General features: G+C 36.3%; 1 protein-coding gene across 1 annotated transcript in view; it reads right to left on the bottom strand.

Moving 5' to 3' along the window:
• The window catches only part of MAP3K20 (mitogen-activated protein kinase kinase kinase 20), a 1,351,048-nt gene that overhangs the window by 103,550 nt on the left and 1,224,060 nt on the right, over nucleotides 1-23,438 (bottom strand). Inside the window, exon 18 of the mRNA XM_044075552.1 lies at nucleotides 5,720-5,870. Within this exon, the coding sequence (XP_043931487.1) occupies nucleotides 5,720-5,870 (151 nt within the window). The remainder of the gene's footprint in view (nucleotides 1-5,719; nucleotides 5,871-23,438) is intronic.

Raw genomic sequence — 23,438 nt, 5'->3', positions numbered from 1 at the left:
ATACAAATCACAGAACACATCACTGTTCTGTACTAAAAACTCTAAACTGGCTAAAATTAACCTACCAACTAAATTAAACCCACCTTCTTTAACACACTAAATTATATTTAATCACACTTCCTGCTCAACTATAAGTACAGTTCTCCACCACTCCGTCCCTAATCATTGCCTTCAATCTTCTGACAAAAATCCATTTGACATCTATAAGCCTCACAAAAACTGCAGTCAAAGTCTGTACTCACACTGTATAGCACATCTCTGAAATACAATCTCGATATCAATCAAGACAATACATATTTATTTAAACTGCAACAAAATGAATTCCTCTTTGACTCCTTGCTTTGCACTTGGTGCTCTCATGGCTAAAACTTCATCCTCTTCTGTACTACCTATAGACATCCAATCTCTCCTGTTCCTTGTTTGTATTTTTCTTGCTCTCACTCATTTCAGTTACTCTTAATCATGCTTTTACTCATTATTTTGCCTGCCTCCCACATCTGCTCAATTTATTACCTCTAAGTAGTACTTTTCCCACTTTTATCTCTCTTCCTTAGCTCCTTCTTATCCACTGTTTGAATCTTCCACTCTGGCATTTGCTTTATGAGTGATAAACTCTCACTCTTATAACATGTCAACAGGTTTCAATGCTCCATGATACTGTGTTTATCTTGTTTTAATGATGGTATTTGCATATTATTCTACATGTTGTGTATTAATATTTGTGTTCATCTATATATGTACAGTATATTGTAGCATGATATCAATTTTCACCTATGTATACTGTATGTACTTTCTGTTCTTTTATTTGTGAAGCTTTTCTTCCTGGACCTCCACTGAAAAACGGATACAATTTTCCAGTCAGCCATAACCAGGTAATCAAATGTCAATCAATAGAGAAATCACAGTGCCTGATTTGAAAGGGGGAGTCTGTTACTAGGGTGAGGGAGGTGCTTTGTGATGAACCTCTCTCTCCATCATGCTTTACTTATCTGCTGGTGAAGATTTAGGTCCCTGGTTCTGACACTAATTAGACAATTTTATTTGTGGAAATACAAGAGATCTAGGACAACTGGGTCCCTAATGGCAGGGAAGGAAAGGCACAAGATATCACCTCCAGCATGCATAAACCACCGAATAAAGGAAAACTGCTTCCAGTCTTTTTGAGGTAGCTTAGATATTTTAGGTAGATAATCTTCCTAGTTAGGAATCTCTGAGTTTTCTTCTACTTGTTTGATAAGTCTAGTGAGGTATATACCAAAGGAGAGGTTGTACTTAATGGCATAATCATATCTCCCAAAGGACAGTGGGGTTTGAGGGAAAACAAAAGTATGAATTAATATTATGGGGTTGAAATTTAAAAGATGCAATATGTACATAAAAAGAACATAATATGTCAAACACTGTTACATAAGGTGCAAATTTTGTGTGTTATTATTGTAGAACAAGGGTTGACAACATAGAAAAAAATGTTTCAATGTTTTTGAGTGATGATGGCATTGCATATTTTCAAATGATCAATAGGAAAAAAAACAATAACATAATTGGCCTAATCAATGTTGAATTTAAGGGAATGATGACCTCTTTAGATTTGGATGATACTCCCTTGGCTGACTGCTTTAAGTAGAAACATTTCCTGACCACTGTCATCTCATAATGATTGATAGAGAGGGAATTATCAACCCATGGACAAAGTCCCTAACTACATCCTCATTTTGAAGTGGGGTATTGTCTATACTGTATGCTGGGAGGGGCTATCTACCAAATGTGACAATACTGCACTTTTTTACAATTAATTTAAGCCTATTTTTAGTAAACCAGATATTTACACATTTAAGTTCTTGATGAAGGGTTTTGGGTGTCAGAGGGTGACTTGACAATGACTCTCAGTTTACAGCCATCTCCACACACAGGCAGCCAGAGATCCTAATTCATGGTCTGTAGATCTAAAATATTTCCTGAAGAGAAGAGGTCTCAGCACCGGTCACCTTCATACTCCCTCATGATGCACTAACATCTGCACTGTGTGGATTCTGTCCTTTAGCCAATTTGCTATCCTTCTTATCACACAGGAAGTATTACTCTTACTAACTTACTAGCAAGGGGGGGGTGTCAAATGCCTTGGCCAGGTTATAGTATGCTTGTGAATAATATGACCTTTAGTAACAGTATGTGTTCACTAAAAAGAAGTTAACCAAATTCATAACACAGGATGTACACTTGACAAAGCCAGACTGTTGTGGGTATAGTCTAATGATATTTTGATGTCATACTTTATCACAGTGATTATAGTATATTTCATGGCTTTACACATGAGACTTGTCAGACTGATGGGCCTGTAATTGCTGGGGTCAATAACAGAGCTATCCTTAAGGAGTGACTTTGGCTCTAGATGATTGTCGCTATTGAAGTTACATCCCGACCCCATATGTAAAAAATGGGAAAAGGGGTTGTGGATGGATGGGTGGATTACTACTACCATGCACCAAACTTAGGGACAAAGCCTGTAGCTAAATTTAGGTTAAATAGTTTGAGGAGTGGCACTACCATGGCTTGTGTGCTAGTGATTATTAAACAGTTGGATACATTATCAGGCTCCCTGGAAGATGTAGGTTTTGGTCTTGAAATGCATCCTCAGTAAATACTCTTTAGTGGTGAAGGAGGTTTGAGTGATTCAGGGATATGTGGACTTAAAAAGGTAGTTTCAGGAGTAAAATTGTCACCATATTTGTTTGCTGCATGTTGGCAATGTCTATTAGATGAGAGTAGGTAGTGCCATTTTGAATAACTTCAGAATAATTTTGGGAGTTATTTCTTAGTTTCCTAAAATGGCTAAAGAAGGACTTGTAATCATCTTAAGCTTTGGATGCTAATCTAAGTTCATGAGCTGCTTTAGCAGACAAAATAATATTTTTTTTTTCAAATTTTTAGTGAAATTTCCGATATTGTCCTTGATATGGCTGCCATTTGGTCTGTAAAGGAATTTTTTTTTCAATTTTATTGTAAAGTTTATCTCAGTGGACCACCAGTTCGGTTTGCTTTTCAATTTCCCATTATATTTTGATTGGGTTGTGATGACCATTTATTTAAATTTATCTAAGAGGGAGAAGAATTCCTTTGAAAAAATTTGCGGGGGCAAAACTTGTTATGATGCCATATAAATGGATTTTGAGACTTTGCCACATAATTTGATGAAATGAGTACGTTTTAAATCATTGAATTCTGAGATACTGGATTCAGTGGATTACTGCCTTTAAGGCTGAAGTCACTAGTTTATTATCTAACTTAACCATAGATGAAAACACCAGTGGAACAGTGCATGAAAAAGGTCAAGGATATTATGCCCTTTAGTGGGTTTGTTAGCAATCTGTTCCAAAGCATTTTTGTTCATAAATCTAGGAACTTCTGGGCATATCTTACATTGGAGATACAAATGAGTTTACTGAGAGTTAATTAAAGTCTCCCAAAATAATGGATATTTTATGAAGAGTTCATCAGTTATGTTGAGGAAACTTGTGTGATTTTCAGGGGAGATAATAAAGACACGCAGGTAGGTGCGTGTGTAAATGGGTTTGAAATCATTGAATTCTGAGATATTGGATTCAGGGGATTACTGCCTTTAAGGCTGAAGTCACTAGTTTATTATCTAACTTAACCATAGATGAAAACACCGGTGGAACAGTGCATGAAAAAGGTCAAGGATATTATGCCCTTTAGTGGGTTTGTTAGCAATCTGTTCCAAAGCATTTTTGTTCATAAATCTAGGAACTTCTGGGCATATCTTACATTGGAGATACAAATGAGTTTACTGAGAGTTAATTAAAGTCTCCCAAAATAATGGATATTTTATGAAGAGTTCATCAGTTATGTTGAGAAAACTTGTGTGATTTTCAGGAGAGATAATAAAGACATGCAGGTAGGTGCGTGTGTGAATGGGTTTGAAATCATTGAATTCTGAGATATTGGATTCAGGGGATTACTGCCTTTAAGGCTGAAGTCACTAGTTTATTATCTAACTTAACCATAGATGAAAACACCAGTGGAACAGTGCATGAAAAAGGTCAAGGATATTATGCCCTTTAGTGGGTTTGTTAGCAATCTGTTCCAAAGCATTTTTGTTCAGAAATCCAGGAACTTCTGGGCATATCCTACATTGGAGATATAAATGAGTTTATTGAGAGTTAATTAAAGTCTCCCAAAATAATGGATATTTTATGAAGAGTTCATCAGTTAAGTTGAGGAAACTTGTGTGATTTTCAGGGGAGATAATAAAGACATGCAGGTAGGTGCGTGTGTGAATGGGTGTGGGTGTGCCTTCTTTGAAGGTTGGGCGTCGGACTGGCACCTCGGCACTGTAAATATCCACTGTCAATCATTAGCGGACCAGAGTTCCACTGTGGCAACCCCTAACCAGGAAAAGCCAAAAGACATTAGTTTTTAAAAAGGAGTCCTGCAAAAAGATATAAGTTGATAGTTGGTCTTATTTTGTGTGATTTAGACTTCAAAGAGTGCAGTTTGCAGATCTCTGTGAATCTGTGTAGAGATGACATGGTCCCCAACAAAAATGGAAATGTACCATAATCGCCATTAGGCCTGAAGGCATGGGAGACACAAAACTCGGTTATGGAGGGTATGCTTTCCAAACATTTAAATTAAGTTACGGCAATTACACAAATGTAGATGTTCTTCAAATGCACTATATGGCAGCAAAGCATGCAGAATCCTTGGAACAAGAGATGCAGGCCACCCTTTGCAAAGAAAGTAGGGGTATTAAGCTTGTCAGCCTATGCATATACTGGATTTCCCATGGAATGACACCAACTGTTTCACCAGTTGTTGAAGCCAATTAACTTTTCTTTTAACCTAGGCATCATTGTTGGATAAAGAAGGATTCTCTCAGTGACAGTATCTTACCTGCATTTGTAACATGCATGGACAGTTCTAACATATCTCTCTACATGTCCCTCGGGGCTTTGTGTTCCATTTCAATCACTCCCACTTTGAAAACCACCATGTCATAGTCATATTCATCAGGTGAAAGGGTCTTAACAGTCTCTTGACATATCAGAGATTCTGGCTCCTGAAAGACAACTCATCATCACTCTGTCTTTGTCCTGCCTAGTGAGTGGAGAATCTGTCTGCCTGACTATAAGACACCAATCATGAAAACATTTTTATTTGTAGTGGTTTGACTCATGATGACTTTGTTGGAAGTGTGCATGAAAATTATGTCATGCTGTATTTATACTGGGACCCAGTCTTCAAGGTTCTAGGTGGCCTTGGCAAATATTTTTCTACATATGCAGGGTAAGACAATTTTGTGTGGCTTGGTGTAGAATGCAGTGGAAATGTCTGTGTTGCTCACAGTCCATGTTTTTTTTTTTTTTTTTATGAGGGAGGCCTACATATCTGTTAAATATTTCAACTTTGGTTAAGCATCTCATGAGACAAAAGAATGAAAGTTATATCTGACTTGATTTCTTCAGTTTGCAGTGCTCACTAACTCCAAATTGTCTTAAAGACCTTGGCTATCAATATCACAAATGGACAGCATAAGTCTCCAGTTAGGATGAGCTTGTTGTGAGGGTCTGTAACATATGTACTTAAATATAGCTTTTCAAAAAGTATGACTATTAAAATCAAACTCTTCCATTGAACATAAAGGAGGCACTAAGTGTGGTTACTGATCTTAGCTCCTACATAATCTCTGAATGCAACTTACTTGCACTGGTTCCATTTCTGAATCCATTTTCCAAACCGGGTGTGACAGTCTGTATCACAAGACTTACAGTCTTTACTTCATCCTGAACGCTGATGTTACTCCAGACAATAGCATGGACATGCTTTGTTGTTTTTGGGGACTTCACGTCATTCTGCAGAAGATTCATCATAAATAGAACAATTGCAATAAAAAAAAAGTATTAGCTTTGTAGCACTGGCAGTGTGTTATTGGCTTCTGCATTATAATTATTATTGTTATTAAAAATGTCACCAATCTACACTCCGATATACCACTGAAAACTTGTTAAGGACATTTGTTGACTGCAGCAAAATGAACATATGTTTTTTTTGTACAGTAGTCATTCTGTACAAAATAGCAGGAAAACTAATACGTCAGTCACATAACACTATTTAGTACAACAGTCACACTTGACATACACTAATAAAGCAATACAACAAAAAGCTCTGCATTACTACCACTGGGCCAGCTGCTCTTTGCCTTTTCACACTGGAACCATGCTAGCTGAGACCACTTGCAAGGTCATGATTGCATGCACACCACTAATAACAGAGTGCCAGGTTAACTGAATTAATGGTTCACTTCAGTAAAATGTCCTGCTACCTCCAAACAGGTGGTACCTCATAATGTATGTATGTATGTATGTATGTATGTATGTATGTGTGTGTGTGTGTGTGTGTGTGTGTGTGTGTGTGTGCACACAAGAAAACATAGCAGTGAAAGGTAGTTGTTGAAATTCATTAAGTTGAACAATAAAGCAGGTTATTCAAGTGTCTCCATTATGCTTCTAGGGGCAAACTATTTTCCATTACAGTGTGAAACAGTAGAAGTGGGTAAAGTGGGTGAACATGACTTGTAGCATATTTATGACATGACCTGGAGGTCATAAGGTGAAATAGTTCAACTGTGACAAATACTACGTTTGCCAGTATGGAAAAAGCCTAGTTAGCTGTGCACTTTTTTCTTGATATAAAGCATGCATTTGAGTTTCTAGATAATTAACTTTTTCTTCTTTTTTTAAAATACATGATTTGCATATGAAGTTTAATGCTGGCAAATATTTCACTAACTGTACCTTCTAAATCACATCTAGCATTAACTGGCAATTCCAAAGTTAGGGTGTCACAGGGATAAATTTTAGGCTAGTTCTCATCTCTTTATTAACAATCTCTGTAAAGTCCTTCCAACATTACATGTGACTTTTTATGCAGATGATATTCTTCTTAAACCAGATTCTTCATTCTCCATTGTACAGAAGGGCTTTCAAAATGATTCTGAATATCTCTTGAACTAGCTACTTGCACAAAATCTCACAGCAATATAAAAAATCTCAGTGTCATTTGGTAACCATATAAATTAAAAGACTACTACAAGCCCAACAAAAATTGATGACCCTCTAAATACCTACATTAAACAAGATTACCGACAAAAAATATGCCTGTACTTGGCTCAACCCAAATCTTTCTTTTAAATTTCATAAAGAATCCAAGAGTGGATAAGTTACAAATACAATTAATGTTTAGATAAAATTAACCAATTGCTAAATCCAGAAGCAAGAATGTTATAGACCTTAACCTCCTAATCCCAAAACTGGAATATAGCCTGCCTCATCGTATCATTCATCTTCGCTGCAAATACAAAATGTCTAAAACTTATAGAAAACAACATTTGCTGGTTCCATTCTTTTTTTGGGGGAAAGGCTGCACAACTATTCAATTTTAATAAAAGCTAAACGGTACCAGTGACAGTCCAAACAACCACATAACTCTCAGCCATACCATTCAAACTGCTCCATTTCAACTACTTCAACTACTGTTCTCCTTTTGTTGAAATACTTGCAATAGAAACTGGACACACCCCTCTAGTTCTCTCAGATAAGGGAGTCATCATTGCTCACATCTTAATTGTTTTTAACTAGTGGAATGTGAATTTTCTAAAAGTGTTGTCCTGACAAAAGGAGCAAGCTACTGCATCATAACTTCTATTCCTACTCAGGACCACCATCAATGGGAAGCACAAAAAACCCAGGTTTGTTAATAGATACTGCCCTTCATATTTGCATTACATATGGTCCACATTGTTGTGAATTGCAAAATCAATTAGTATTTGGGTATATTTATTTAACAATGAGTGGTTTACACAGCCACTGTTTGGGTAGTTATTAAGACCTTATTTTCATTGAGATTTTTACATCCTGGAGTGTAGTTATGAAATTATCATAGTGTGATGTGTTTAGACAGAGTACAACAGATTCCTATAGTATTACATTCAATACTACTGACGTTAACTATTGTATGAGCTATTTCTAGTCCTGAGTTCACTTCTTGGCTTTTGAATTTTTAGTTCTTTTACAAGTAAACACTGACACTTCAACACCTGTCCAATCAGATTTTCAAAAATAAAAGGAGTTACACCCCAGAATTGATGACATATATTCTGAATCTTTAAACCACATTTTGAGAAATTGCAGACATATCCAAGCAGCAAAATGCTTATAATCACCCATTTTATTATTCAGACTTCTGGCACTTAGCAATGCCACCTCCACCTCTGATGTTTGTTTTTCACATGTATTTTTTTATTTTTTTTATCTTGGAATCTGAAAAGATCCAAATACTGTTCAGCACCTGAACTCCCTGCCAATATACAAAGCTCATCAGAATACTCTGGTTGAATGCACATCTTACTGCAGGCTTAACAGGCACTGAATGCCATGTGCAGGACAGCATATGCCCTTAGCTACTGGCTGAATTCCAACATTTTGTTGTGAAATTCAGATGCCACAAAAAGTGATGTTACGATTTCACTACGTAGATGCCTTTCCATGCTTGGAAGGATATCTGATAACCTCAACATATCCTGCTGTATATTGTATAGGAAGGATCTTAGATTGATCAGTCCAGTTTGAGCAATTGTCATGCTGTAATTAGCCTCTAACCTTTTTGGCCTATTTGAGATATTCCTTCCTAAAATTCCAGCAAGTCGATTCAAACAGTATTAATATACGTTCAGTAAAAGGCTGCTGCAAACCACTCAGGTAACTAGTTTCACAGATAATATTTTCCTTATTAATGGAACTTCACTACATAGGCAGTTTCAGAGCCATCAAGGACTAGTGCATTTACAAATGTTAACAGAAGCACTGCCAATCAAAACTAAGGCAACCAAAACATTTGCATGCACCCACTAGTTTTAATAATCATATATAATTTTGTTTTGCATCACATATCATTATGATTTATATGCATTCTTACTTGAATTCAACACAAGGCAGATGCCAACAATAATAAACATTAATTTTACCCTGTATATAAAATATAAGTCATATTAGATAGTAAACTAGCAAAAAAAATCTAACTCTTAGCTGTAACACTCCTACATATTACCTTTGTAAAGAAAGAAGACACAATCAGCAGGATTAACTACCTAGTTAACAATATCACCAAAGGCAGGAGCAGCAAAACATCCCTTTGAAAAAAAATAATGAAAAGATAGTATAAAACGGCCACACCTTGTAATAGAGACAGACAGCATGGATGTTACTATTAAAAATACAACTTGTAAAACTACAAAACAAACTAAACATATTGTTGGGTTCATTTTTATAACACAGTATATGAAGTTATTTCCAAATATTAGGAAATTTCACAGAATCTCTTAAAATTTTCTTTGAACCGACACCACAGCTTCAGTGCAATTTCTTCTCTTTTAAGCCAGTGTTTGGTAACAAATACTTTAATTCAAGCTGAGAATACACATTGTAGAAAACTTTCTTCAACTGTATGGGACTGTGTGGGTATCCTAACAAGCAACTATACCATTTGTAGCCTTGCTTATTCTTAACTGATGATCCAACCAAACTTTCCAATATAAAGTTCCAAATAGGCCAAACAGAACTATAATACTAAAAAATTAACTCAGCAAAGAACTCTTTTCCCCATAGTGCACATTTAAGTAAAGACAACGTATGCATTGCTGCTAATTTCTTGCAAGTCAGAAAGGCATTGTGCAACAACATGAATCAATGATATATACAATTATTTATATATTTTACATTTGTTTGTCAGACTGGGCCATTGGCCCATTTTCAGTGGAAGCCCAGGGAAAAGCTCCCGTGTACACATTTAATACCTCAAAAAACATTTACAAAATGTTTACAAAAAAATTACTAGCAGAGATAATGTTTAACAATAAGGTATTTTCTAGTATAAGTGAGAATAGTTACCAAAAGTACACAAACATTATAATGTAGTGCAGAAAGAGTGGTAGGGTAGATGAGACAAGATGAGTGATTAGGAATGTAATTATATAAAAAAAGGATACAAGAAAAAACAAGGGAGAAAAGAATAATAGTTGTAAGGTGACTTAGTAGATGGATAGAGATAGTGTGAAAAAGATAGACGTTCAAGGATATATTTTAGCCTGGTTTGCAACAGGAGCATAGCCAGTTGCAAAAGAGATGTTCCTCCAGTAGGTTTTTGAATTTGGAATGGTTGGTCTTATTAACGATTACTTATGGAAGTGAATTCTATAGAGTGGATACACGGTTTGAGGAAAGGGAATCACCATAGTTGCTAATAGATTTAATAATAAATTTAGAACAAAGTAAGCATTTACAGCACTACTTCATATAAACAGCCAATTGGGATGATCACTGATCTCCTGCAAATACATAAACTACAATCACAAAATATGTAGCATTAATTAATAAGAATTACTTTAAATTGAAATGTAGAAAAATGGTAAACATTGTTTCTTTTGGATATATTTCTGCCAAGAGGAGGCCAACTTCCATTTGTTAACATCATATTTAGATAATTCTGAATAAACGGAATCCACTCTTTTAATTGCATTTAAATAAAAAGTGAATATTTGTTGCGATTCCAGCAGTCCCTTAAGCATTTACTATTTTTAAGGTACCACTAATTTGCTTCAGCATAAAATGTAATGGCTTGGCAAAAATAGACTTGTATATAATGTAATTAATGTCATGACTTAAACTATACTCTGATAAAGGACCCTTTGTGTTGCTGCCGTGTAACCATAGCGACTAGTAACTGCAGTATCAGATATTGATGTACTCAGCAATGACAATAACAACCTAAAATGTAAGTTAAAGTCTGTTACTTGTAGATGCTTGGTGCAGGGATCTATGGCTGCATGCTAAAACACTGAGCTGAAAGATTCCAGACAAATACATTTAATAAGAACAAAGCTATAACAATTTGGATCGCATACATGGTGATGTCATAAAAGTCCATTCATCCCACTATAGTATTAGGTTCACCCTTTTTTCCTTAATCAGCCACAAGTCATTATAACAGAACTTGGGCAAGAAAAATAAATCATATACTCATCAAAACTGCTTAGAATGTACACGCACAAAATCAGGAAGCCATCCACATTGTAAACAGTGCAGTAATGTTTTATTACAAAATTCTTAATCTGTGTACTTTATGTTTTAAGATTGCTTTTTCATTCCATTTCTGCTAAATGATTTACAGAGTATTGGATATTCCGACTATTGTTACTTCTTTACTGTACTGTGCTAATTTTTCTTCTAAGGTCTCCTGTGTAAGAGGGCTCTTACTGTGTACAGTCAATCCATATGACAACATATAAATAAGTAAATTAAGTGTGAAAAATGTCAGCTGCTATCCCAACAATATCACTGATGTGCTCTATGCAAATTATTTTGAGGAGAAAATCAGCACAAAGCACGGGTAACAGAACTGATTGCATTTTATACACACAGTTAGTAAAGCTAATCACAAGAGTTTTGTGAAATGCCAAGTACATTGAGTGCTGGCTTTCCCAATATAACCATATATTTATAAACATTTATAGCTAAAAGCCGTAGCACATGAACATGTCTAGGAAGAAGTCATCAATACTAGTAGCAAAATGGTTAAAGTGATAAAAGCACCAATCTACTATACAATATTGACACAAAAACGCTTGATGCAATTCACCAAAAAGCTACCTATTTCCAACAGGGCAATACACAGTGTCCTCGCAGCAGGTACCAGTACCAGGTACTCACCTCACACCCCTCACCAGAACTTATCAGAACTTGTATCTCTGTGTACAGTCACAACAAAAAGACTGACCTTTCTAGATAAGGACTTTTATGCTTAACAAAAGAAGAAGTTATTATACTACCAAGGGGAAATTTAAAAAAAAACAGGCAAGGTAGGTCATTGTGTTACATTCAGAAGGATATATTTTAGTAACCCAAGCAATGTAAGCATACAAAGTAGTTTAGTATATAATGACACAGGCAGTGAGTTCAGAACTATGCAAGTGCTGCACAGTGTTACATACTGGTTGCTTCCTAATACACTAACTATCCCTCATTTATAACTACAAGTGCAATACAAGAGTGGACTGGTCTCACTATAGAAATGTCACTCTTTATTGTGACAAACAAATTCGGGTAACATGCAAAAATTTTCTATACTATCTTGGCTTTACTTTAATATTGTAGCTTGAACAAATGAATACAACATACTTACAGCTGAATTCCACAAAACAGGTAAAATAAAAAAAAAGACAATGGGGTGTAAATAATGTAGGGAGTACACAGAACTGTGCATTGCCTAAAAAGCCCCAACACATAACAGATCTATGAAAGATAGTAAAGCAAGCTACTGTGTGACATCGCATAAACACACAATAGTTTTAAGTATGAGCTCTTCATTCAGAAATCGGCACAGCAGCAAAGCACATAAAGTAATAGCAGATAAAGATTACTAGAGTCTAGATAGGATGGCACAGTGGTGCAGTGGTAGCATTGTTGCCCCACAGCAAGAGGTTCTCCGGTTTGATTCTTGGCTGGGATGCCTTCTGTGTGGAGTCTGCATGTTCTCCTTGCTTTCGTATGGGTTTCCTCCGGGTGTTCCGGTTTCCTCCCATGTTACAAAGACATGCATCTGGAGCATTTCTCCCCAGGCCTCTGCTGAAAATTGACTTAATTCCAAGTCGGACTTTCCCGGTTAACAAATGTTTAAATAAAAAAATAAAATCCTCTGGACATATCCCTTTTAATTTCACAGAAACCACAACCATTAGCATGGCCACTGATCTTAAACAACTGCAGGGTTAAACTATCATTCATCCACCTTCCCTTCTCTTACACCTTGTATATTCCATACAATATGAACACTGGAACATTATCACCTTTTCAGCTGTTATGTGTTTCCAGTAATGTGACTTCAAAAAGAGGATGCAGTACTCCAACTTAACCCTACAAAACAGTCTAATTGGTATCATCACCTTTTTTCTTTTCTTTTTTTATGCTTTTTGCCCCTCATGCCTGCCAGCCTTCATAACATTAAGACTCTAGAATACAAAGTTGCCCATTTGTTTGCCTCTCTGTCTCATCCACTCAGAGCATCACTTTACACTCTTGGAGGACTGTCTCCCTTTTGAAGAAGGTTGTCACACTAGTGGCTCATTCTTTGGGACAGAGAGGTCACAGGTGATAGTTTCAAAACAATCGCCTGAATAGCCATCAGACAGCCATGAAAGGTGTGTGGTCACCATTATTTACCCACTGCAGTCTTCCTCTCAATAACCTGAAGGTCTGGCTTTACCTATGTCAGACTTGGTCTGTCTGTGCTTATGGATGGGCTTTTTATTTATTTATTTATTTAACTATGTTAACCATGATGGAGAACCAGTCTCTGCCAAGGAAGCATTAAACCTTGACAATTACAGAAGTGTGTTGTAAGAGGTAAAGTATATGTAATTATACAATTGTTGAGAATATACAGGAATTATACACAATAATAAACATACACATACATAAATACATTTTCTGTAGAGTCACAGAGACAAGGTGAGTAGGTTTATAAAATATGCATTGCATTGTTCCATTTTGTTATATATAAATGAATGTGTGAATCAAACAAACCACATAGGAGTCAAACAAACAGTACAGACTGAGCCATTAACCAATAAATGCAATGTCTGTATGAAACACCAATCCAATCGGAATATAATAAATCTGAAAAAAAATGTTTGATTAGAAACAAACAACGGTTAAGTGCTTTTGTTCCATTCTGGGACTTATTCAAAACCAAATCAATTAATATTTTTCAAATATGGTGGAATATATGCCAATGCATCAACTAATTAAAATCTTAAAGAGATAGCATGCAATTGAAAGGCAAACATCAACACCAAACTAAAAACAATGATTTGTATATATTCATAAATCCATTCCTCGAATAAATATATATAAACAGATAAAGAGAGCATAATCTATATAAATATAAACTTATACTTATACAAGTTATAAATTATAATTTAGCAGCACATCTTCTTAAAACCGGGGCTATTGAAATATAATCATTCAGCCTTTCAAATCTACCTTGTCCTTAACATAAATATAAGAGCAATATTTACACAACCAACATTTTGTAAAACCTTTAGTTACTCTTTTTGTGACTTTTCCCTCTTTATATTCCACCTGTTGTAGATTATTCTAGTTACCAGTTTTATATACAAACACGGGCCTCCCGACAACCAATTCCAATCTTGGGTCAGAAATCCTAAGAACATTCCAGTTTTTTGACAATATCCTCTATGCCTTTATTATTTGTGTTGTATTCTGATACCAAAGCCTTACTAAAAATACTATTGTTCTTAAGTAAATATTTTGACTGACTATCTGCATTAGTTCCATTTTCCCCCTTTGCTTTCTTCAAACATAGAGGTAGGTACTTCGTCACCTAAAAAGGGTTTTAAATCATCCTTCCTTCTTTTTATTTTCCTATATACATCCATAATTAATTTTCTAGGGTGCCCCTCTCAGCAAGCATAACCAATAAAGCCAACCCTTCTTTGCAAAAAAATATCGTCTTCAGTAATCATTCTACTTAATCTAATAAACTATCCCTTTACTAAAACCTCTTTAATTTTGGGGGAGGTGATGACTATCAAAATGCAAATAACAATTACTAAATGTGGGCGGCTTTCTGTAGATCTTGGAGGAACATTTACCATTGTTTTTATATGCACATGCATCTAAATAATTCACCTTATCCATACATATAGAATGAGAAAACTTAAGAAAATGTGTGCTCTTGTTGATATATTCAATAAATTGATTCAAAATTTCTGTAGCACCTTTCCACAAATTAAGCACATCATCTAAAACTTTTAAATATAAAATACAATGTTTAAAAAAAATTGCTATTAAAAATAAACCTCATTTCCCAAGTTAACATAACAAGGCTGACAAATATTGGGGTGCATTTCACGCCCACTGCCACTCCTTTAATCTGTTTGCACATTTCACCTTTGAAATGCAAATAATTTTCTAAAACAAACTCAATGCAAAATAAAATAGTCTGAATTTCATTGTTTGTTAAAAAGTCAAATTCCAAAAGTGCAGTGTTAAAATAAATTTTAATCTAAGCCATCTTTTTGTGGAATACAGGTAAATAAGTCCACAATATTGATTGTAATTAAAACTACTTCATTGTGATACAATTCCTGCTTTAGTCTAAATTAAAAAGTCCCAGGAGTCTTTGAACAGAACACAAAGTTACCCTTTTCTTTCCGTCTCATCTATTCAGAGCACCGCATCACACTCTGGAAGGACTCCCTCCCTCCTGAGGAAGGTTGTCACAATAATGGCTCACCCTTTGGGACAGACAGGTCACAGGTGATAGTTTTTAAACAATCCCCTGAACAGCCATCATTCAGTCATGAAAGGTGTGTGGCCCCAATTCTTTACCCACTGCAGTCTTCCTCTAAATGGCCTGAGGGTCTGGCTTCACCTCTGTCAAATTTGGGCTGTCTGTTCTTAAGGATGGGCTTTCTATTTACTTATTTAGCTATGTTAACCATGATGGAGAACTGATCACCAATTCCATTCTCAGCCAAGTAAGTATTAAACCTTGACAATTACAGAGGTGTATTGTAAGAGGTACGTTATATGTAATTAAACAATTGTTGAAAGTATACAATAATTATGTAGAATGATAAGGATAAACATACATAAATACAATTTCTGCAGTCAAAGAGACAAAGTGAGCAGGTTTATAAAACATGCATTGCATTGTAACATACAGTTACACACAAATGAATGTATATTTTAATACAGAGATATAGATGCGGCTAAGACTGCTTACAATACAGACCTAAAGTGTGACATATTTTAACAGTGCATTGGTATGACAGGAGTTTTACATATGGAGGCATTAAAGTACAGGGAATAGGCAATGTGTCAGTAAGCAGGAGTTTATGGTTTGATAGGTTTATGTGATTTTAAATATTACATTGGTATTTTATCATTTTCAGAACATGCATTTTCAGCTGAAAATAGAATTTTGGGTAAGAGGATGTGTTTTTGTGAGGTGGGTATGGATTCCCATATTTGGGGTCTAGTACAGAGAAGAAGTTATTAGTGCACTGGAGTTTAGTTTAAAGGACCTTTAATGAGGGTTCAGAACTGTCAAGGTTTCTAAGGTTGCAGGTTGGGGAATCTCATATTAGTCTAGAAGCCAGTGCAGAGAAAGAGAGTCTGGTTTTGTAGTTTCAATGGTTGTTATTTAACTGTTCCCAGGGAGGGAAACTACATAACTGCACCACAATTTTCAGAAGCTATCTTCTTCTTCCACACTGGGAAAAGGAGAGACTTTTCATGGTCATAGCCAATCCTCTTGTCAGCTGATATGGGCACTTGCATCATCATGACTACTTACAACGCCTTCCTCAATGTGTGCTTATTTCCATTCATACACTGATGAAGGCTACCACATAAAAGCTTGGTAGCATCTTGCCTTCATCCCTGGTCCTGCTTTCTGGAACCTGCAATCCTCTGCTTGCATGGTGGTGAGCACAGCAGACAAAAGGCACTATCCCCCTACAGGAAGGGTGAGATGGCACTGTCCACTGATTCCCATCTTCCTCTGCTGGATTCTTCAGATTCCAAGCTCACACACTGATCCCAAGTCATTTGGGTCAAACTTACGGCTTTTTTATCTGTGCCATTGATCCAGCTCATCCCATATCATCTTATTTCACTTGGCAATTTTTATTTATATTGTACTTACATTCTACCTGAATTTCCACACATAACCTGCTGTACACTATAGTGACACTCACATTATTAGGTACAGTTACCCAAAGTTCCTAATTTCCTTGTTAAGATCTTTATCCAATATTCATAGCTGTCCTAGAATAGAAATACTCAAAAGGTAATGTAATCTTGTTTAGGCTTTGAATTTTTTTTCAGCTTTTAATCTTGCTCTCTTCCTCTGTTGTAGTACATTCCTCTACTTTAACTCTCTTACCATTTCTTTAAGGGTACATACCCTGTTGCAAAACTTACACCATACTTGCTTCCATGCTTTGGACAAGACTACCTAATAATGAGGATGTTGAAGGCTGCGCACAGCAGATGATTGTCTGGAACACCATACTGAGTTCTGCGTTCTCGCACTCTGTCTTTTGTCACTCAGCTATGTTTCAGTTCTGTTTATCACACACTATATTAAGCAACATCAAGATTCTCAGAAACTGACTATATAACAGCCTTACTTTGTTTTCAAGAGCTACACACATCACAGTAGCTATTTGTGCTTACATATTTAGGAAACTACTAATATTAAGAAAGTTATACAGCAGTCACTAGGACACAGAATGACCACTAAAACACAAACAAAAAAAAAGTCTTGCCAAGCTAGTTCTGATGTTCTAAAAATAAAACTCAGTGTACTACAAAATAATATAATTAAGCTGCTAATCAGGATATCAGTTTGTAACATCTCTCAAAACAGACTTCAAGAAAATTGCCTCTCAAGCTTTGCCTCCGAGGAAAGAATCTAATTATGCTGAAAATCAGAACAACAGTTTATTATATCTGTCAAAAGTGATTTCAAGACCTTTACCTCTCAAGCTCTGCCCTAGCTTTGCAGTGGAGGTGAATATCTTGAAATTCACTTCTCAAATAGTAAACAAACTGACTATATCTCACTCTTAGGATACCCAGCAATGCTATTCCAGGCTAAAAAGTAATTTGAGACCTTACTAAACTCTATGTGGGTTATGTTAATTGAAAAACAATCTGTTTTATGTAAATGTCTGCTAAATATCTTCAGCTCTGCTTGGAATTTATGTGACACATACAAGGTTCCAAAGCCTCTTTATAACAGCTTTTATCTCATTCCTGAAGAGTACCTGGGTGGAAGAATACAGAGATGTTAACCTAAAGCCTTAGTTAAACTTTTCGGATGGAGTTATATTACAGTGGAATTAGTCATGGGAGGAAACGCTGATTCAATGTTATTAGAAAATGCAGCGCCTTTTCCTTTAGCTGAAATTCCAGGACATTACTCCAGACATTGCTGAGATACTGTTAGCAGAATTAAAACAGTCAAAGTATACAACACAAACAGCAAACTAACAGTTTTACTAGAAGTACATAGAAGAAGAAATACAAATGAGGTTTAATAAGTATTATGGCCTAAAATGCAAAAATCCATGACAATTTGTTTTTGTAGTATTCACGCAGACAAAATTCAAGACTTTTATGGCATTTTCTGAAGAAAAAAAAAAACAACACAAAAAACATATTGTCCATGAGGTGTGACTGATATTGATAACAAAGGGGATTTCACTGGCATAGGGAGTGTGGGTGAAGTTCCCCACATAAAAATAATGTTTTCAGATCTTTTTTTTTATTTTTTATTCATCAAAGCAGCAATTCAGCCAAAATGCTGTTAGAAATGGCATTAGATTACTATTTGTTCCCTCATATTATGATCAGTCTGAAGTTTGTTCTTATATATTGATGCATACTTGAACCATCTCCGCTTAGTAAAGCCTACTGTCAATACCAATCATCTTATGTTGGTTTATTATTTACATAAATGACTACCGATCTCAGATAGGACCAGAAATGAACTAACCAAAGAACTCTTGTTTTTCACAAGTAATTCAGGATACATGATACAGACCACATTACAATACCTTGCTTTTTTGTTAATTAAGTGAAGAAGATGGAATAAGGAAAAAAAAAACAATGTCTACAATGAATAATTACAAAAACAACCAAACAGAATGGATTTCCAAACATGATGCTAGTGACAGGTACTTGTTGAATTTACAGGGACCATAGCTATAATCCTCAGAAAAGCAGAACTACAAATGAGAATTGGGGGGATATATACTACATCTAGGGGAGTAGTCCATTGCATAGTGCTTCCTATTCTTGCAGTTAGTGTGTGTGTGTGTGTGTGTGTATATATATATATATATATATATATATATATATATATACATATACACTCCAGTTGAGAGGGTGTATGAAGGCAAAGACATCCTTGGAAAAATGACTGAAAGTAGTAACAATGAGTTTTGCAATGTTTTGCCATCTGAATAGCATCAGAACTGACATTATCAGGTTTTGCCCATGTAACAGGAGCTGCTGTTGATGACGAAAGTTTGGGAATGAGTCTAGGTTATGGGGGAGATGTAGGACTGATCATCCCCAGACTGTGTTTTTCTCTCCACGAGATGATCAAGGATTTCTGACTGTGGCTCAAATGTTCTGGATGAAGTGAAAGTATATGCAGAAGAATTTCTGGAGTACACAAAAGGGGGGAGCAGCAGCATTATTGCCCCCTCTGAACCCAAGAAGGGAAGAAAGGAGGATACCGTAAGTAGTGCCTTATTTTTCAGAATGATGGTCATTTGAATATGGATGCTGCATGACATGGCTAAATGCTAACAGGAAGGCCTTCTCTTGGAAGAGAAAGACCTGCCTGGTGACAGACTATTAGGTTACACAGTGGCAGGCTAGAGATACAGCAGCAGTAAATAAAGGAATAGATTAAGTTATAGATGGCAAAATGAAGGCAGCATGGGATGTTAAAGCAAACAGAAATAAAAAATAAATGAAGGCAGCATGGGATGTTAAAGCAAACAGAAATAAAAAAATAAATAATAGAAAAGTAACAATAACATTCAAGGAAAGCCATAGTAATCTGATTGTCACACTCCTGTCCTTTAGTTAGAAAATACATTTTTTTTGGTAAAAAAAGAGAAAATAGAAAAGCAGTACAAGATAAACTAAACTCTTCTATTGTTTACATATCAAATGCATGTATTACCATTGGTTCTACAGGAAAGTAGCAATGCCATAAATCAAGTTCTTGCAATGGTCAAGCCAGACACGGACCTACACTTATATAAGACTATTAAAGACATGTACATTACTGCATCTGAATATTATCTGTTTAAAAATGGAGACACTTGTGTAATGCAGCCATTAGATTAAATGCCATTACACATTCTGGTTACTTCCAGTCTATGACAGAAGAGGCAAAGAGAATGAATACATAGATTAAGAAATTGCTTCCATCTAAGAATCAGCAGTTAAAATGTTTACTTTCTTATAGATAATATAAAAAAAAGTCAAAGACTTGAACCTCACCAGTGATTCTATCTTTTCCATTACTATCTATAGTAAAGTAATTATAAATCATAAAACAACAATCTTTTCCCCGTTCTTCTCTTATCAAGCCCCCTTCCCAATAGGTGCATTCCAATACTTTTTGGAGTTTTCTTCCTCCCATTTCATTTTTATACTTTGATATATAACTATTTCACCCCTCCCATCATGCATATATGTCTGTAAATCTACTTCTCCACAAACCAGACCACACATACAAAAAAACCTCAAATGAGTTTTGCAAAATGTAAACCTCCTCCCTCGTCTTGCTTCCCAGTAGGTTGCACTGTATTACTGTAACACTTTTAATGTGTAACTACTTCCGTTATTGTCATTCTACACTTGTGCTGGAAGAATGTTTATGTTTCTCTACTTTACTAATGAAGTGTACTTTACAGGTTGCTGTTAGACCCAATTGGTTTACCACTGTTGTTGCTTGCACCATTTGCCTTAAATTATCCTTATTTTGGTATCTAGATGCTTAACATGCTAATATATGCATAGTGTCTTCTAGTATATTGCTTAGAATCACCCTTATCTAATCACTAGAAGTTTGAATATACTGGTTAGATTCTGAGCTACTACCATTTTTTTGCCCATAATTGTAAATAGTTTTAGTCACTGGAAGCTGAATTACTTCTGCATCATTAGTGACTGCTTTAAGGTATCCTTGCATTACATTTAGCCGTCATATAGTTCACTAGAAACTAAATACTAGGTTAGCCTCTTAATGACCACCATTATTTAGGTCAGAAGTGTACAAATTAAGTTACTAGAAGCTAAACTACTGTTGGTTTCTTGGCGACTACTATACTTTAATCTTATACTACCTTTTTGTATTATTTGAGTCACTAGAAGCTGTGTATACTGCTATAGTCTTAGCGGCTACCTTTATATAGCTCTGAAGTGTACACACTTAGTCACTAGAAGCTGTATTACTGCTGTAAACTCAGTGATTGCTTTAACTTAGCCTTAAACCACATTTTTCAAGTCCTGCTGACCACATTGCCTAGCGACTATAATAGCTGTCCTCAAAGGCAAAGTAGTGCTCTAATTTCAGCTAGCAAAACCGCACTTAAGTACTTAAACCGGATGTAAGGCTGGAGTCTTGGCGACTGTTAACTGTAGCGCTATTCAGTCTTACTTAGCCTTTTACTACTCTCTTATGTTTAAAGACTGTTTATTATTAACCATTAGTAGCTGCATGTAACACCTGAATCTGCATATTTCCAATGTTCTTTGACAAATGTAAGACAATATTTGTTTAGCATTTTGTGAAGTGTGTCTGCTAATGATGTATTTTTCAGGCTTTTACCTATTGAACTACCTAATTTACACTAGTGGTCACCCTCCGTTTTTATTTTTTCTTCTATGTCTGTGCTGCTCTTGTCTCTCCCCCTTCATATACCTTTCTGTCCTCCTTCTTTACATCCTCTTTCCACAGTACACACTTGTACTACCTCTACCACTTTAAACTCTCCTTTTTCCTGCCTATCCTCCTTCCAAACCCCCTCTATTTCCCCTTAATTACAGTTTATTTATTTATTTCTCTCTCTTCACAGCTTGCACCCTTGGGTGCTACTTCTACCTGCTTTTTTTAAAGGAATTCCCTCCAATCTGAGTGAAGACATCCTTATATAAGCTTCTCCCAGGCTCATTCAACTCCAACTTGACTAAAGGGCTTAGTTTCCCTCCTACAAAGGAACATCAGTGTATGTAGCTATATTGAACACTGCTGTTGGCAATTTATAATCTTGCTCAGCATTCTACCTCGGTGTGCATGATAGCAGCCTGCCGCAGTCCGCTGCCCCCCCTCCCAGGTTTACATGCTACTCCATGGCCACTTCCTTGTAAACATCTTAGATTAATTTAGACATAGCTATGAAATTCCATTTAATTTAGGGTACCACCTTCCTCCTTCACCACTAGGTGGCAGCATACACCCTGGAAAGTTCTGCAAAACACCTTTACACAGCCCTACAAAGTATACACTGTTCACTTTTCTCTCTGTCCTCACTTGAGAGTCTGTGGAATTAAATTTCACTTCTCAAGGCTTGATCCGATGAACTAAAGTATTCTTTAACATTTTTTCCCTAGTCCAATCACTACAAAGATATAACCCTCTCCCTGCCTTTACCTGTATTCCAGCTTCTAGTCACTGATTGTTTTCTCTGGGCCATCTCTTCTCTCAGCTCTACCCACTCCATTTGCCCTGTGGACTCACTCCACTCCCCTATCCTACCCCCAATTCCCACCCACCCCCAGTGCTCCTACACTTAACCTAGCCAAAGGTCCCCTCCTCTTCATTTCTCCCAATCCATGCACATCTCCTCACTATCCCCTTCTCTCCCATCCTCCAATACTTTCTCACCCCCTGCCCTATCCCAAACCTTATAGCACTTTACTCACTTCTAAACACCTCCCTCTTACACTCTCATAGTCCCTCTACATCCACCTACATCCTCAATACCCTCCTCCCAACTACTCATTTATACCTACACCACACCATGCCTTCTCAAACCCTTCTCATCACCGCCCTCTGCCTACTACTTCTAATTCCTCTATACCATGCTAACTCTTATTCCTCTTACAAACTGCCCCCTTTATTCCTATCCCCTCTTCATCCTACCATCACCATCAACACCCTTCATCACTCTACCACATCTCACTTTCAGACTATATCACCCTCCCTAGTTCAACCTAACCCACTTCTCTGCTTCAAACTAAAACTTCTACCCTCCTCAATGAAACATTGTTTTCCTAAAGCATTATTATACCTCCCACAAAACAATAGGAGTAAACCCAAACCCCTGCTCTCATTCCCCTTTAACTACCTATGCCTAGCAGGTGACATACATCCCAATCCAGGACCTAGTACCAGCAACAATCCAACTCCCCCCTATTACCACCCCTAAATATCTCAAACTTTTGACCATCAATGCCCAGAGTTTAAAAAAACAAAATAGCCCACTTCCACGCTTGGCTATACCATACCCTACCTGACATAGTAGCTGTCTCTGAGACATGGTTACAACCCAATATTTCTGACTCTGAAATCCTACCCCTGGGTTTCAAGCTCTTAGACATGACCACATAAAAAAGAAGGGAAGAGGAGTGGCCTTAATCTACTCTAGCCTACTCTCTATCACTCCCTACCAAAATCCTATTCCTCAGTTCAACAACGCTGAACTAGTCATAGGAATTCTCAAACTAAATAACCATAAAAGCATCTGT

The sequence above is a fragment of the Protopterus annectens genome, chromosome 6.part1 (genome assembly GCF_019279795.1).
Source record: "Protopterus annectens isolate FY-2018-M chromosome 6.part1, PAN1.0, whole genome shotgun sequence".
NCBI lineage: Eukaryota > Metazoa > Chordata > Ceratodontiformes > Protopteridae > Protopterus > Protopterus annectens.
Note: the sequence above shows the minus strand (reverse complement) of the source record. Positions and strands in the feature narration are given on the sequence as shown.